The sequence below is a fragment of the Petaurus breviceps genome, unplaced genomic scaffold (genome assembly GCF_028583685.1).
Source record: "Petaurus breviceps papuanus isolate PSGF00001 unplaced genomic scaffold, PetGlider_PUasm1.0 90903, whole genome shotgun sequence".
NCBI classification, from domain to species: domain Eukaryota; kingdom Metazoa; phylum Chordata; class Mammalia; order Diprotodontia; family Petauridae; genus Petaurus; species Petaurus breviceps.
In genome coordinates this window covers 11,932,711-11,949,092 of record NW_027187376.1, presented here as the reverse complement: position 1 = coordinate 11,949,092, position 16,382 = coordinate 11,932,711, and the positions used below count along the sequence as shown (strand labels likewise).

Below are 16,382 nucleotides of genomic sequence, written 5' to 3'. Positions count from 1 at the left end.
GAGGAGTGATAGTTAGATCTCTGCTTATCAGGATCATTTAGGCAGTTACATGAAAGATGAGTTGGGAAGGGGAGAAGCAGGAGGCATGGAAATGAAACCAGCATGGGAGGCACTTAAAATAATTTAGGACAGTGGGTGATGATCCGTGAACTAGGATTGTAGCAGTTTTGAATGGACAGGAGCCAAATGTGAGAGGTGTTGCAGAAGTAGTAAGAGATGTTGCAGAAGTAGAAAGAATGATACTGGTCACCTCTGATTGGATGGGGTAAGTCAGGAAAATGAAAGAATCAGGGAATGACTCTGTGGTTTCAAATCTGAATGACTGGGAGAAAGGTTGTGCTCTCAGATGAAATAATGAATGAGTCTAAAGTGGAACATAATGTCTTGTCTCCAGAATTCATTCTTCTTTTTAATTCTTCTTTTGAGGGTGTCACAATCCTTCCAGTCATGTAGGTTTAAAACCTTGGCGTCATCTTTAACTCCTTACTTGCCTTCACTCCACATATCTAATCAGTTGCCATATCTTGTTGATTATAGTTGTGCAGCTTCTCCTTTGTCTGCCTCCTCTTTATTCAAACAACCACTATCCCAATTTAGTCTCTCTTTGGCACTTAACTGAATTATTGCAATAGTCCTTAATTGGCCTCCTTGCCTCAAGTTTTTCTTCTTTCCAAACTCTCTTCCACACAGTTGTCAGAGTGAAATTCTTAAAGCCTAGATATGATCACATAATTCTCCCACTCTGTTTCTGCTATCTGTTAAAACAAAAATATTAGTAATGTGAAATTAGAGCACGTCAATGTCTTATCTTGCTTTGACTTTTAATCTAGCTTTAAAACATTTCTGTAGTTGATTAGAACAGGAAAAGTTCTACAACGTTACCATCCTTTTATATTTTCTCCCATTTGTTTATATTTTGAACATTGCATGGCAAATAACATTTTTTTGTCTTTTTTTTTTGAGGGGGGAAAGCAGGGCAATTGGGGTTAAGTGACTTGCCCAAAGTCACACAGCTAGCAAGTATTAAGTGTCTGAGACCAGATTTGAACTCAGGTCCTCCTTACCCTGGGGCTGGTGCTCTATAGCAAATGTAGTTTTTAAAAAAAATTTAAAAATGTTGAGTTAGCACTAAAAACTGGTAGTTATAATGGACACAAAAGAAAGTGGTAATTTATAAAACCCCCTTTGTCTCCTTCCCCCTGCCATGGAGATATTCTTTTATTTCCTTGAGATACAAGAAGTTGTATGTGAAAAACTTAATTTCCACTGACTCTCAGTTATAATCTTTTATGGTTGTATATTAGGTCATTTATTGTCTGCTAAATATTTAATAATATTTTGTCAGATATTGAAGCAGGTATCATTCATCGATTGAGTGGAGTATGTGTATAAGTAAATCTGTCAGATCCTTATGTACAAAAGGTTGTATGTGCTTTGTTTTAAAATTCCAACTAATTCCTCTATCTGAGCATCTTCTAAATTTCAGGTAACACCGGTTGTTGCTCTTTCCAGTGATTCATGGTCAATGTCATTTGCAAAATACCTTGAGCTTAGATTTTATGGACATCAGTATACTCGGAGAGCCAATGTTGAACCATGTGGTCACTCTATCCATCATGATTATCATCAATATTTCTCCTATAACCAAATGGTGGCTTCCTTCAGGTAAGATTTAGGAAACTATAGTTTCTAAGGTCATATTTTACTTTAAATTCTTGATTTTTTATGTTGCATTTCTGTTGTATTGGGAAGGAACCATAATGTATTCTAATATGAGAAAAGTTGGCTCCATATCTCTTACATATTTTTCAAAGGCCTTTTTACTCCAAGTGTATTTTCCAGGTATGTGGAGCAGCTGAGTATGGGGAACAGTGAGTACCCAGTTTGACTGGAATGTAGAGTGAGGAAAGGGGAGTAACATATCCTTAACTTGGATAGAGTGTCTGGAATCAGATTCTAGAGTGTTTTAAGTTTCAAACAGGAGTTTGTATTTGATTCCATATCTGCTGAAGCTTCTTGAGCAGCTGAGTGACATGGTCAAGCCTCTGCTTTTGGGGATATCACTGTGCAGAAGTTGGATAGAAAAATTGAGAAATGGGGCAGAGAGACCAGGGACAAGCCTATCACAATAGTCCAGGTGAGAGGTGATGAGGGCCTGAACTAGGGGATGAAGGTATGAATAGAGAAAAGGAAGCAGATGGATACAAGAGGTTTTGAGAAGAGAGAATTGACAACCTTGATACATTATTTAGACGTAGGAGATGGACAAGAGTGAAGATGGGAGGATAGTTTTGACTGGAAGCCATGTGTGGCCCTCAAAAGAAATGGAAAATTAGGAAGCAGAGTGGATTTAGATGGCAAGATGATGAATTTGGTATTGGACTTGTTGAGTTTGAGGTGTCTAGGGCTCATCCAGGTATAGATGTCTAGCAGGCATTTGAAAGTGCAAGATGAATTCAGGAGAAAGATAAAGGCTGGAAATGTAGATTTGAGAGTCATTGGTACATCAATGAAAATTGAATCCAAGAGAGCTGATGAATTCACTGAGGGTATAAAGAGAAGAGAAAAGGTCCCAGAAGAGAACTTGGGGCACACTTCTCTCTAAGGAAGTGGGCCATGGGTAAGATGATCCTTTAAGCAGGCTGATTTTTTTTCCAGGTAGGAAGAAAATCACAGTAGATCAGTATCTTGAAAACTCAGAAGAAAGTATCCAGAAAAGGGGGAGGGGGTAGGACGGAGTTGGACACTCATATATAATGTTAGTGAAGTCAAGAAGGATGAGAAAGGTCATTGGTGATCTTTAAGAGAGCAGATTTATTCAAGTGAGGAGGATAGAGCAAGGCTGCAAGGGATAAGGAAGCGAGTGGAAGATGAAAAATTGGAGGCAGTGAGGGTAGATAGCTTTTTCTAGGGTTGGTCTATGAGAATGTTCCAGGAATGGAATGGAAGGTGAAATATAGGATCATAGTAGGGTCAATTGAAGGATTTTTTTTTAAGGGTTGTGTGGTCTAGCTGTTTGTAGGCAGCCCAAAAAGAGCTGGAGGTTAAGGCAAGGTTGCAGATTTGAAGAGGAGATAATGGAAACAAGCAAACTGCTGGTTGAATTGAGAGGTACAGAAATGAAGTGTCTACAAGTAGAGGGATTGGCATTGATAAGGGTCACTTTTATCCCCTAAGACTGGAACAAAGGAGAGAGTAGGTAATGATAAAATTATGTGAAATAGGAAATTGAGAAGAGGGAGCTTGTGATGAATGGCCAGGTCCGCTATTCATTGGGAATGTTATGGCTGTGGTGAAGGTGGCTTGAAAACAGAATCAACCAAAGAAAAGATTGGCATGCAGCATCAAGGACCTAGTTGAGATTGGATAACAAATTTGTAGTAGACTTAGTTAGCATGGTTGTGTGATGTGCTTCAGCGATGGTTTTTAGCAGCATGTACGCAGAAGCAGAGAAGGTTAATAGAGTAATCCAGGTTTGGAGTTTGGAAAGCAGTGAACAGCTAAGTATATAAATTCAGTTGTGAAATGATTTTCTTGCCATAATGGCTAAGATCAGGACACTGGTGGTTTTGATAGAAGAGAAAGAATGGATACATTTAGAGCCAGAACACTCAGGTCTAGAGGGGGGAAAAGTGCATTTTTTTCTTGGGAGCTCCCATAAATGAAGAATGAAAGTAGATGCGGCAGAGAATGAAGAAATTAGAAAGTAGGAAGGGGTTGCCCAGAGAGGGATAGGAGTCCATGAAAGGTTTGGTCAACTTCTATGAACCCATTTGCTCGTTCAAAGAGAGTATTTCCATAGAAGCTTTTGGATCTCATCTTTGATTTCACTGGTAGAGGAAATGACCACTACCAACACAGATTGGCACCTGCTTTGAAACATAAGAGTCATAGAGAGTAGACTACGGGTTAAATAGCCTTTAAATCTCAGGTGAGAATTGAATGCAGGTCTTCCTTACTCTACATCTATTTCCATACCTGTTATATGATGCTGCTACTTTTCAATAAAAGTTTTTTTTTGTAAAAGATAAGAGGAACCTTGGCTCAATTTCACAGTTATTAAGTTCTTACTGCATGCTAAGACACAGAGTATATGAGGGTGTTGTCTTGTGCTTTAGAAAGATATTTTAGGATTTTGTTTTTGTAAAAGCCGAAAGTTGTCTGCAAGATTCTTATTGTCATCCTTACAAAGTTACTTTCTATCATGTCTCATAGAATTTAGTTGAAGATACCACTCTACTCAAAGTGCACAAAAAATGTCACAGCATCCAGAACAGTGGTAACAAGTGTGGGAAGTTAATTTAATATATGATTTGTTAGTCATTTTTTCTTTCAGTTATTCTCCCATTCGGCTTCTTGAAGTGTGTGTTCCATTTCCGAAAATATACATCAAACGCCAGGCCCCACTTAAACTGTCCATTCTTCAGGATCTTAAGGACTTCTTTCAAAAGTAAGTTTTTTACCAGGCCCTTTTTGTTAGTGTTTTCTGTTTTCTTACCATTTGCTCTGGAAACCTAGATTAGAGAGAATATTGCTGTTCTTGATGTGGATATTAGAGAATGAGGTTAAAGTTTGTTGTTCACAGCAGTCAAAAAATGGATCAAGTGTAGTTCTTTTTTTTAGTGGAAAAAATGTTTCTTCAGATTTTCTATCTTTTTGTACAGAAAGTGGGAGCATTTGGAGCTTTTAAATTATTGTAATCACAAAAGTAGGAATTAGGATATAAGACTGGACTTGTAATTTCTGGAACTCCTAGATGAGAAAACTTGCTCTACCAATTGAGGTCATCACCTTGTTTGCAAATTATAGTCTTAGGACATGGTGATGTTACTTGACTTTCCAGAGGTCACAGATTCAGTCTGTGAGGAGGTGGGACTACAATCCCCCTCTCCCGGTCTCTTGGGGCAGCTCTCAGCTCCACTACACTTTGCTGCTTCTCAAAGCTGTTCGAAGTCAGTAGATAAAGAAGGCAAAGAATTTGCATCATTCTGTCCTGATAGTGATTTAGCTGCTTCAGAAAGCTAAATATGGTTATTTATTTTAACTTCTTTGACTTTTATTGCAAGTAAGTATCTTTATAATTAGGGAAAGAGGCTGATTAGAGAAAGGTTCTGAAATTATTTTGAATTTTTTTCATAGTTAGGTAGAACTTGATGGCATTTATAAATTTTTCTTTTAGTTTTTGAAACTATCAAATGATGTATACATCATCATAAAATAATAAAATACCAGTAAAATAAGTAAAATGTCATTTTTCTTTTATAGCTGAACTATAAAATTTTAATCCAAACATTACTTTCTTTTAAGTTAAATTTAAATACTAGATTTAATTCATTAAAAATTATTTTTTGCTGTTTCTGTGGGGATATAAAGTTAAATTTAAGTCATGGTGAAATACTTTTTTCCTCTTTGTTAGAGTGTCACAGGTATATCTTGCTGTTGATGAACGGCTTGCCTCTTTGAAAACTGACACATTTAGCAAAACAAGAGAGGAAAAGATGGAAGACATCTTTGCACAAAAAGAGGTAACTGGTTTTAAGAAGACCAAGTAAACCAACTATTAACTTATAATAATAATTTTGATGTTTTTGTTTGGAAAGACTCTTAAGATATTCAAAATATTTACCCTTTTTGTAGATGGAGGAAGGTGAGTTCAAGAACTGGATTGAGAAAATGCAAGCAAGGCTGATGAGCTCCTCAATAGAAACCCCTCAGCAATTGCAGTCAGTTTTTGAGTCTCTAATTGCCAAGAAACAAAGCCTTTGTGAAATGCTACAAGCCTGGAATAACAGGTAACAATAGCAACAACAACAACATTTTTACCTAGTATTTACTTGCTGTGTTATTTTTGCTTTATTCTCAAATTTTCTTGTACTATGACATTGCTTAATTAAAAAAAAAATATTGGTTAACTGTCTTCATTCATTGTAATATGTTGTACTTAGCTCTAAAGCTTCAAAATTTTTTGTTGTATGTCATCATTGATGTTGCAAAATGCCAAATAAATTTTTAAAAACTGAAAATAACTATTTTATATGTATTAGTATATATTTTATTTTTATGGCATTAAGTTTTAAGATATTATTTAAACTTCATTTTATGTATTAAAATTTCAGCAATATGATATTTACATTTTTAAAAATAGGAATTTCCCTCGGAATGTTTGTTTCATTATCCAATTGGAGTTTTTAATAGACAAGGCTCTGAACTGCCAGGGTATTCAGAAGTGAGAGAAATTCATATAGATAAAACTTTTAGGCTTTATTATGCCTCAGCTAATCATATTTAATATGCATTTCAAAGATGTCAACAAATAGTTGTAGATTAAGTGTACTGTCAACAAATAGGACTACCTTGCTTTTTATCTTTTGTTGTAGATTACAGGATCTTTTCCAACAGGAAAAAGGGAGAAAACGCCCCTCAGTTCCTCCAAGCCCTGGAAGAATGAGACAAGGAGAAGATAGTAAGGTAATGAATTTGGCTTTGCATATTTGGTCTTTGACACATATATGTTAAGTATATATTACAATAATAATATATGTACTTAAGATAAATATACTTAAGTATTTCCTAAGTATTAAGGAATATTTTAAAAATATTGATATTGAAAGATAACTTGCCCCATAGTAAGTTAGACCTATTTTGAAGTATATGGAGTCAGTCCATTTCAAGAAATATGAGCCAGACCACATTAATAACAAATCTGTTCTTTAATAAGACCTGCTATAATAGGATTTTATTTTATTTTGCAAAGATTGATGTTTTATGATTTGTTCTATGAGCATTGTTGAATGAGCAGTTGTTCTCAAAGGGCCCTGAGTGTGCCAGTGAATGCACATTAACTTGTTAATAACATTCATAGTATCCCACCTCAGACACTGCTGTGGAGCCTGGGGCAAGCCACTGAACCTTTCTCAGACCCAGTTTCCTTATCTGAAAATTAGAGATAATAATTGTAACTACCTTACAGGTTGTTCTGAGGAGAATATGAGATGGTAAAAGGTCTGCAAAGAGTTGTGCATACAGCATTTAATTTTTATCCTCACAGCCACCTTGTTGTCGGGTATTCTCATTCTTTGTTTCAGAGATGAGGAAGCTGACTAAGCTTAGTCAAGTTCAGTGACTTGATTGTCGTTACAAAGGAAGTACTGCAGACAAAATGCACACCCAGTTCTTCCTGTTTTATTCTATTACTCTGCATGGATTTCTACTATTCTGATTGACAGGAATCTTTTTTTGACATGTATATAAAAAGGTGCAGCCTTTAGATATGTCATAAGTTTTTTTGTGGAGTACTTACTATAGTACCAAGTGGAGGATATTTGGTGGGAATATTTTCATAGAGAGTTGGATCAGAGTGCTCTTGGGTTTCATTTAGGCTGGTTCTTCATTTTTATTTCTTTAAGCTTTAGACTATAGTGCTTACTGTATTATTGTGTAGATGACAGTAGAATAGTAAAGGACTAAGTAGAAATGACTGTGGTTCATACAGTGTTATTTAGAATGCCTGAAAGTCATTAATGACTTAGCAGAATGATACTGGATAAGTTTACTGTTTTTAGAGTTAATGCTTTTGGGTCAATTTAATATATAATTGAGACAGAAACATAACCTTTAGCACAACCATAAGAATTTAATTTGAAAGTTCATTGAGAATTGTTCATATAGTCTTAATACATAATCTCAACAAATGATTTGTAAAAATTAACAGTGTTGATAACATCCCTGGATGTGGTCCTTATGGAATGGAAAATCTCTGTAGCCATTGCGGTTGTTTGTAGATTTTGGAGTTAATGTGGGATGAGATGAATATATTACAAATTACTGCTAGATAGTAGAATGGTAATTGGAGCAAACAAACCCATGTGTGGTGGATATCGGATGCTTCTCTTAAGAACAATTATTCTGCTTCTCTACAGATAAGTGCAATGGATGCATCTCCACGCAATGTTTCTCCTGGACTTCAGAATGGAGAAAAAGGTTTGTCTAAAAGCTGAAAGGTCTTATGTTACCTTGAGGGCTTTTAAAATGGTCATTGTAATTCTTTTCTTTCTCTTGGAACAAGTGTTGTGCTTTATTTCTGAGCATTCATTATACTATTAGCTATAAAGAATCATAAATTAGCTGCAGATAAATTAAAGCTATATCAGCAAGGAATAAGGGCAATAAACTGAAATTTGACTTCTAGTTAGAGAGCAAATTCTCATATTTCACAGTAAACCCCTCATGTTTGGTTTTTTTCCCTATAAATGTTTTTTCTCCCCCAAATCTTTACTTAAGTCTCTGAAGCTGTTTCATTCAGTAACTTGGTGACCTTCTAGTCAAATTTGTAGGAAAAAAATTATTTAGAAATCTTTTTCCAAAAAAAATGTCTGGATTTAGAACAGCACATCTTAGTTATAAATTAAGTAAGATTTTCATAAAAGTTTCCTTGAGGTTATTTTTGGTAGAAAATAATCATTTATGATACATTTTTAAAAGAATATTCTTGTTTTATACATTACTATACTAAGAAGTTTCATTGTGGAAAGCAGAGTAGCATAACATTTAAGAAAGATTAGGAATTAAGGTTATGTTTGAAGCTCTGTAACAAATGAACTTTGAGATCTTAGGTGAGTCAATTAAAAACTGAAGCACAGATTATCTGTAAAATCAGGTTATCTAAGTGATGCTTTTTCATTTTTCTTTTAAAAAGCACTTCAGATACAAATAAACTTGTTTTCCATTTAAAAACATCAGATAAAAGTAGATTTGTCACAGATCTGGAACCCTAACACTATAACGAAAATTCAGATGTTTAAGAAGTTTGTCAAAATTTGTTTTCAGGTTTTTTATTTCTTTTTTTTTGTTTTCACTTTTCTTCAGAGGATCGATTCTTAACAACCTTATCAAGTCAGAGTTCCACCAACTCCACGCATCTCCAGTTGCCTACTCCTCCTGAAGTCCTGTCTGACCAGCTGATAGGAGGGCCTTCTGAAGCAGATACAACTAGTAGCTCAGAAGGTAGAGTTAAATAATTCTGCATGGTATACCATATACCTTTTGCTTTCCCAAATAATGGAATAATTATTTAAAACTATACCATTCAATGTTATTGATATGTACAACAGAAGATAAATACTATAGGAAGAAATCCAAGATTGAGACTATACATTTTGTACTGTACTTATAGAATATTAGACATACATGGAGTACTCTTCTTTGTTCTAGATGTATTTGATGGACATTTATTGGGATCTACAGACAGCCAAGTGAAAGAAAAATCAACAATGAAGGCTATATTTGCAAATTTGCTTCCAGGAAATAGCTATAATCCTATCCCTTTTCCTTTGTGAGTATTAGTCTAATGCAAGTTCATTGTATTAAGGGTTTGTTTGATTATTGTATTATTTGTTTTAATTTAAAATATCCCTATTTCTTTTATCAGTAGTAGTACTCTTATGTCCTGCCTTTAATATAAATTGACATAGATCTGAGGGTTTTTTTTTTTTTTGCTTTTTGGAGGGCAGTTGGGGTTAAGTGACTTGCCCAAGGTTATGTGGCTAGTTTTTGTATTAAGTGTCTGAGGCCGCATTTGAACTCAGGTCTTCCTGACTCCAGGGCTGGTACTCTATTCACTGCGCCACCTAGCTGCCCCGATCTGATTGATTTTATTAGTTCATGATAAGAGCACTTGCTTCCATGAGATAGTTTCATTATTTATATATTACATAGGAATTGGCTAATTGGGTTGGTGCATTTTATAGACTACTTATTATTTTGAATTATTGGTCCTGAAAAACTTGAAAACTCTTTTCAGGACCTGAAAAAAAGAACTGAAAAAAGATAAGAGGTTTTGATATTTGCTACCTTTTTTACCCAAAATACCATATTACTATGTGAATACATGTATAATTTCTCTAAGATTTAGTGTGTTTGAGAATTGAATGTATGTGTTTTTACAGGTATAGAATTTTATGATGAAATATTTGTACATAACTGAAATTTAAACTTTGGTGGTGAATTATCACCTAGTTGCAGAAAGTAGGAGTATTTAACTCCTTCCACATAACTAACCAATCAGTCATCAACAAGCACTAAGTATCTGCTAGGTGCCAGGTATTGTCCTAGGTCCTAGTGATACCAAAGAAGAAAATATAATTCTTATTCCCTTAAGGAACTAAGATATGTAGTTTCACTTTGAGTAATTGTCTTTAAAGAACTGCAAAAAATAGTGGCAAATTATGAGGTATCTATATTTTTATATCTTAGTACAGTTTTTGAAGTTGGGGGCAACACAGGGTTGGTCCTGACTTATGATTTCATTGGTATAGGAATTCTTCCTGGTGAAAAAACTCCCTGCAACTGTTCAGCAGCCAAGAGTCTCAGAGAGTTACCTTGGGCAGTAAGAGGTTAAGTGATTGTCTGGGTCACACAGTCAGTAGGTATCAAAGACTGAACTTGAACCCAAGTCTCCTGACTCTAAGGCCTTCATTGAAGATACATGCTTAACATGTTGACTACCTAGGTGTTTTCATATGTACTTAAGTTTTGTATTTCATATATGAATATGAGGCTACTGATACCATTACTTGAAAGATTTAGTGTTCTTTATAGGGGTGCTTGTTTTCCATGTACCTAATCTCCCTCTTTGTACAATTTTGGACCTAAATTAGGAGTTGAATATTGATAGTCTAACAAAGTTTTGTCTGTGTGAAACCAGTTGACCTGTATGGGAATCCAACATTGGTCTCAGTACCATATATATATAGATATATCTATATATATATCTATATAGATATAGATATATATATATAGTTATATGACTAAAAAGAGATACTATTAATGTTGTTTTTCTACATTATATATTAAAAGAATTTTTTTTCCTTCTAGAGAATTCAGTGACATTTTTGCAGGATGTTTTGCAGTTTTCTATTTCCTTTTTCTTTGTTGGGTAACACAACTTTTGACTTAAATTGAATCATCTCATCCTTCAGTTTCTGGGTACTTTCTGTGTACTGCGCTTTCTAGCTTTTTTTCATAGTAAATATGTTGCATTGTCTTGGGCATATTATATCTTAACTTTTTGATGTAAGCCTTCTTTCAAGTTGACCTCAAAACAAATTGTTTTGGGAATATATTTTTTGCCCATCCTCATTGATAAAAACACAGCTGAAGGCATGTGGCAAAGATTATAGTTTTGTTGGTGAGATGACTGTTTTAGAACCTTTTTTTTTTAAATAAGCAATTGGGGTTAAGTAACTTGCTCAAGGTAACACAGCCAGTTATTTCTGGGTGTGGTGCTAAGTATCTGAGCCCGGATTCGATCCCCAGGTCATCCCTACACTGGAGCTGGTGCTCTTACTCGCTGAGCCACCCAGCCGCCCCTTGTTTTAGGACCTTTTGATTGGAGACCCATGTCTGTCTTGTCATTTAGAAAAGTTAGAATTATTACAATGGCTCAAATTTGCTGTATCTGGAAAGTTTGCATTTGTAGTTAGCAGTATTATAGTTAATTATACGTTATGGTTACTTAAAAGTTTCTCTTAACAAGTCGTATTTTTGTTGTTTTAAAATAAAATTACGATTGTCCTGGTTATGTGGCTGAATATTTCTTTGTTGTTCATGCAAAACTGTCTTTATTATTGTTCCTCCATGATTTTTGCCACATTTTTTTCTTAGTGACCCAGATAAACACTATTTAATGTATGAACATGAACGTGTACCCATTGCAGTCTGTGAGAAGGAACCCAGCTCCATTATTGCTTTTGCTCTCAGGTATTTGAGTTTTTGGATATTATCTTTGAGATCATCTACTTATGTTTAAAGTAGTAGTTTTTGAAATCTGCAAACTTATTTTTAAAAATATTTTGATGACTATATATTTCAATATAATTGGATCTATTTATAGTTCTATGTATTCTATTTTATTCATTTAAAAATATTTTTAGAAGGGGTCCATGTACCAAAAAAGTTAGGAACCTCTACTTTTGTAAGTCTAGAAGCAAAATCATTAATTATAAGTAAAGTTAATCTTTTTTAGGATGTATTCACGTAATCGAAATATCTTTTTAAAGGTAATATGACCATTGCTATTTATCTTTTAGATATGGAGTTCAAAATAATTTTCATTTTACTTAATATTAGCATTATATTTTAAAGTAGGAAATCAATGATTTCTAGGATAGTGTTGCTAAAAGGCAAGCCTAATATAATGACTAAGCTAATTAAAGAGTCCCCTCCCTCTTGTACTTTGTATTTTCCCATTTTCTTATTACCTTATTCCATAGATGCCCTCTGATAATGAGACATTTCAATTTGTCTTAGAGATAAAATATGCTGTACAATGAACTATTTATCAGTTTTTCCCACTCTGTGCTTACCTAGCAGTTTCACTTAGCAAGTTGAGTGTTCTGGCCTAGAGAATATATTTTGTTCCATGATATGTCCCATGGGCTGTAAGTAGCCTATGCTATTTTTCTGCTTTTTAAAAAAGATTAGTATTTTCAGTGCATTTGATACTTCTTTTGTTTTTCATTTGTATGTTATGTCTAAAATGAGATCTGAATGTTTATTTTCCAATTGTTAATATTTATTGCTATGACTAAATCTAAAATTGTCTTTTTTATTTAAATTCTGTTTCAATGGGCAGACATCTGCCTTTTTGCTTCTTAGGAAGTTGATGTTGCTTCTCACAAGCACTGATGAGCCATAAAACATTAATAGATGAGAAATCTAAAAAAAAAAATAGCTGAGCAAATAATATGTTCATTGGACTTGCAAAGGAACAGATTTTGTAGTTTAGATATTACTTTAAAACAACTTTTTAATTAATTAATTACACCTTAAATATGTTGCTTTCTGTATGAATATAAAAATATCTGCTTTACTTGAAAGTTAATGACTGAACATTTGTAATCATCAAGTAGAGGGAGTTATGGACAGTTATACGAAGGCTTACCTTTTCCTCAAGTTTAGATTTCCTTAGGCAACATAGATGAATTTTTGATTAATTACCAGCATTTCTTTAACAATAGTGGGTTTTCTTTATTATTATGGTTTCCTGAAAACTTGAAAGTTTGCTTAAAGTGGAGAGCCAAGCTGTGAAATTAATGAAGAGATTGCATTAGATGATCTCCTAGGGACTTTCTAGCTCTAACATTCTCTGTTCTGTGATTCTAAATATTTTTCAACTTCTTTCTACTTTTAGTTGTAAGGAGTACAAAAATGCCTTAGATGAATTATCCAAAGTGTCTCTGCGGAATACTACTGAAGAAGTGCTACAAGCAAGCAGGTTTGTGAAATTCCATAGAGTATTTTATAAATTGGAATTCTCTTGTAAAATTTTTTTCTAAAAATAAATATTTTTTGTTTTTATAGCAAAACAGTTATATGACAAAAATTTCTAAGTTATAGAAGATGGCTCACTTATTTTGAGCATTATTTGATGAGACAATTCTAGTCTAACAAATGATCCTGAGCAGTTTTTTGGAGTGTGGTGTAGTGGGATTTGATCAGTAACTATACAGTTATTCAAATTCTGTAGCATTTTGGTGCTCTTCTTTTTTTTTTCATTCAAAAGTAAGGCACTTGTTAAATCAGTTATTATGCTATAGCCTTATTTTGCAAAATTAAACAAAAAAAAGAAAATATATTTTCTGAAAGTTTGAGGAACCTTTTCGGAACTTGATTCTTTGGTCCTGTTTTTATCTTCTGAAACACTCAGAGACTTGATATTGTCAATGTCATTGAAATTGATTTGACAACTTGAGAAATGAAATATTTCATTTTACTTAATATTAGCATTATATTTTAAAGTAGGAAATCAATGATTTCTATGATAGTGTTACTAAAAGGCAAGCCTAATTTCTTTCCCTATAAGCTTAGAATTTCTTCTTTAAGTCATCTGAGGTTAAACCTACCTAATCATTGATTTTGCTAATTAGGCTTACTTACACGGTTTAGCTAGCTGAGGTGAAAGGTTTTGTTTTTTATTAACTCAGGAGTCACTGAATGAGCTCAGTTCATTTAGGAAGAATATGAGGAAAATAAACCAGTCACTGAAACTGTTTGAGGTAAAAATTTTAACTGAATTCTAGGTTTTGCATCTTCAGTAGTGTAATTAAAAAAAAATTTAATGATTGCTTGTTTCCTTCTCAACCCTGAAAAATCCCTACTTCATTAGAGGCCAGAACATGTTCTCTTCAACATTTCACCTCGTCCTCAAGTTTGTCCAAGACCTGCCTGCCTTACAAAATGGTGGTTGTGTGTCCACAGTAATTTATCACTTGGTGGCCTACCTTATGGAGATATCATTGTCCAAATTTACCTTGACTGGTCCTTGGACATCAAATGCAGTCAGTTTTCATGCTGTTGCTAGCTTGGTAGAACATGCCAGAACTTTTGATATAGTGGCATTCTTTTAGCAATCCTGGACCACTGTCATGCCAGAATGAAGTGTCTAAGTAGGGTTTTCATGGTTAAAACTAAAACCTTAACCAAGAAAAAAGTTCCTGATTCAGAGATAAAAATCAAAAGAGCTTCCCCAGTAGCAAACTGCTTACTATTTAATTTCATCTTATTTTCACTTTTTGTCAATAAAAAGGTCTTTTTTTTTAAAATATTTTTAATGTTTCTATAACGTATGAATTAAATGTATAAATCAATTTGTAAAATTTATTTCTACCTGACATTTCAGCACTTTGGACAGCAGACCCAAGAGTAGCAGCCCTGTCAGATTACCCGAGATTGCAGGGGGACCAAGTCGAGCAGCAGAAGCTGAACCCCAGCCACGTAAGACTGTACAGCTGCAGTGTTTGTTAGCACTAATAGTTGGCTTACTTTGTTAGTCCAACTGCAGTAAGATATGTATATAAGTACTGATGAAAAAGGAAAACCAGTCAATTAAGAAATGACCCTCAGAAGCATTTACTTCTTTGGGTTTTTAGCTTTGAAATTTTTACATAGCCTCTTTTTTGCATGCTTTGCCATTGTCTTGTTTTACATTGTATGACTGTTATACATTGTAGTCTAGGAAAGCAGAAAGATACTAGATTAATGTCAGAATACCTGGATTTGAACTCTGGCCCTCCTGCTTGCTTCCTTGTGACCTTGGACAAACACTTAACCTCTCTTTGCACCTAAGGTGTTTTTTGTAACATGAAGGAGTTGAATTAGACACATATCTCTTCCAGCTCTAAATCTTTGGTCCTATTAATGCAAGTAGTCAATTGAGTAACAACTCCAAGGACCTATGCTTGGCCAGATGCTATTCAGAAGGATACTCCTTTACTAATATGGAGATTTCAATTTATAGTCTCTACTAAAGGAACTAGACTATCATGAACCTGAGAAAATAGAGGCCATTTTCTGTGAGCTTCCTCTTCTCCCTAACTATCATAAAACCCCTTGATATCAGTCATCTGCTCTTTCCTTTACTCCAGTTTCTGATAATGAGGCCGTCCTCCTAGCCAAAGCCAGCATTTCTTCATATGTCCTGTATCCTATCCCTTTACATGTTCTCCAGCAGAGTGTCACTTCAGACCCCCCTCCCCATCATTCCTGCTACCTCCAAATGTGCAAGTTTCCTCAGCTTTCATAGCCTTCAGTAGCCCTACCATCCCCTCAAGCAGTTGTCCAAGTTGCTTAACCTTTTTTTTTTTTTTAAGCAATCGGGGTTAAGTAACTTGCTCAAGGTTACACGGCCAGGTGGCTTAACCTTTTCTTAACCTAGAAAAAAGCTAACTATACATTTTTTGCTTCCACCTCCTTACCTTTCATTCCCTTCTCAAGCCTTTGCAATCTGACTTCTTCAGTCTCATCACTTAACTGGGAACTATTTTATCCACAGTTATTGATGACCTCCAAATCTGAGACTTTTTTGCTCATTCTTAATTATTTACCTTTCTGCTGCATTTCATGGCAACCTATCCTGGCTATTCTCACTTCTCTATGTTTCTGTGACACTACTCTTTCCTATTTCTCCTTCTACTCATCTAATTATGCCTTCTCAGTCTCCTTTGTCTGGCTTCTCATCTGTGTCATGCCTATTAAATTTTTATTGTACCCCATCTCTGTGCCCTGGTCCCTCTTTTCCCTTTACACTTATTTATTGACCATGTCAGCTCCCATGGGTACATTATTTATGCAGATGACTGGCAGATCTATGTATCTTCCTTGGCCTCCTAAGCTCTAGTCACTTGTCACCAGCTACCTGTTGGACACCTCACTTTGGGTGCCCCATGAATATCTTAAGTTCATTCTGTCCAAAACAGAACTCTGCACATCCCCATACCTTCCTTTTCCAAACTTCCCTTCCTGATAGTATAACTGCACCATCATTCTTCTGTCTACTTGTTCTCATCCTTGGATTTTTCCTTGGTCTTGCCAAACTGACCTTCTTG

At 34.7% G+C, this 16,382-nt stretch overlaps 1 protein-coding gene across 1 annotated transcript in view; it reads left to right on the top strand.

Annotated features, from left to right (window-relative positions):
* LOC138151686 (1-phosphatidylinositol 3-phosphate 5-kinase) overlaps window positions 1-16,382 on the top strand; it is a 64,667-nt gene that overhangs the window by 33,950 nt on the left and 14,335 nt on the right. The window contains exons 5-15 of the mRNA XM_069075257.1: window positions 1,487-1,665; window positions 4,337-4,450; window positions 5,417-5,525; window positions 5,638-5,792; window positions 6,378-6,468; window positions 7,920-7,980; window positions 8,866-9,003; window positions 9,211-9,331; window positions 11,662-11,757; window positions 13,190-13,273; window positions 14,678-14,772. Coding sequence (XP_068931358.1) covers window positions 1,487-1,665; window positions 4,337-4,450; window positions 5,417-5,525; window positions 5,638-5,792; window positions 6,378-6,468; window positions 7,920-7,980; window positions 8,866-9,003; window positions 9,211-9,331; window positions 11,662-11,757; window positions 13,190-13,273; window positions 14,678-14,772 — 1,243 coding nt within the window. The remainder of the gene's footprint in view (window positions 1-1,486; window positions 1,666-4,336; window positions 4,451-5,416; window positions 5,526-5,637; window positions 5,793-6,377; window positions 6,469-7,919; window positions 7,981-8,865; window positions 9,004-9,210; window positions 9,332-11,661; window positions 11,758-13,189; window positions 13,274-14,677; window positions 14,773-16,382) is intronic.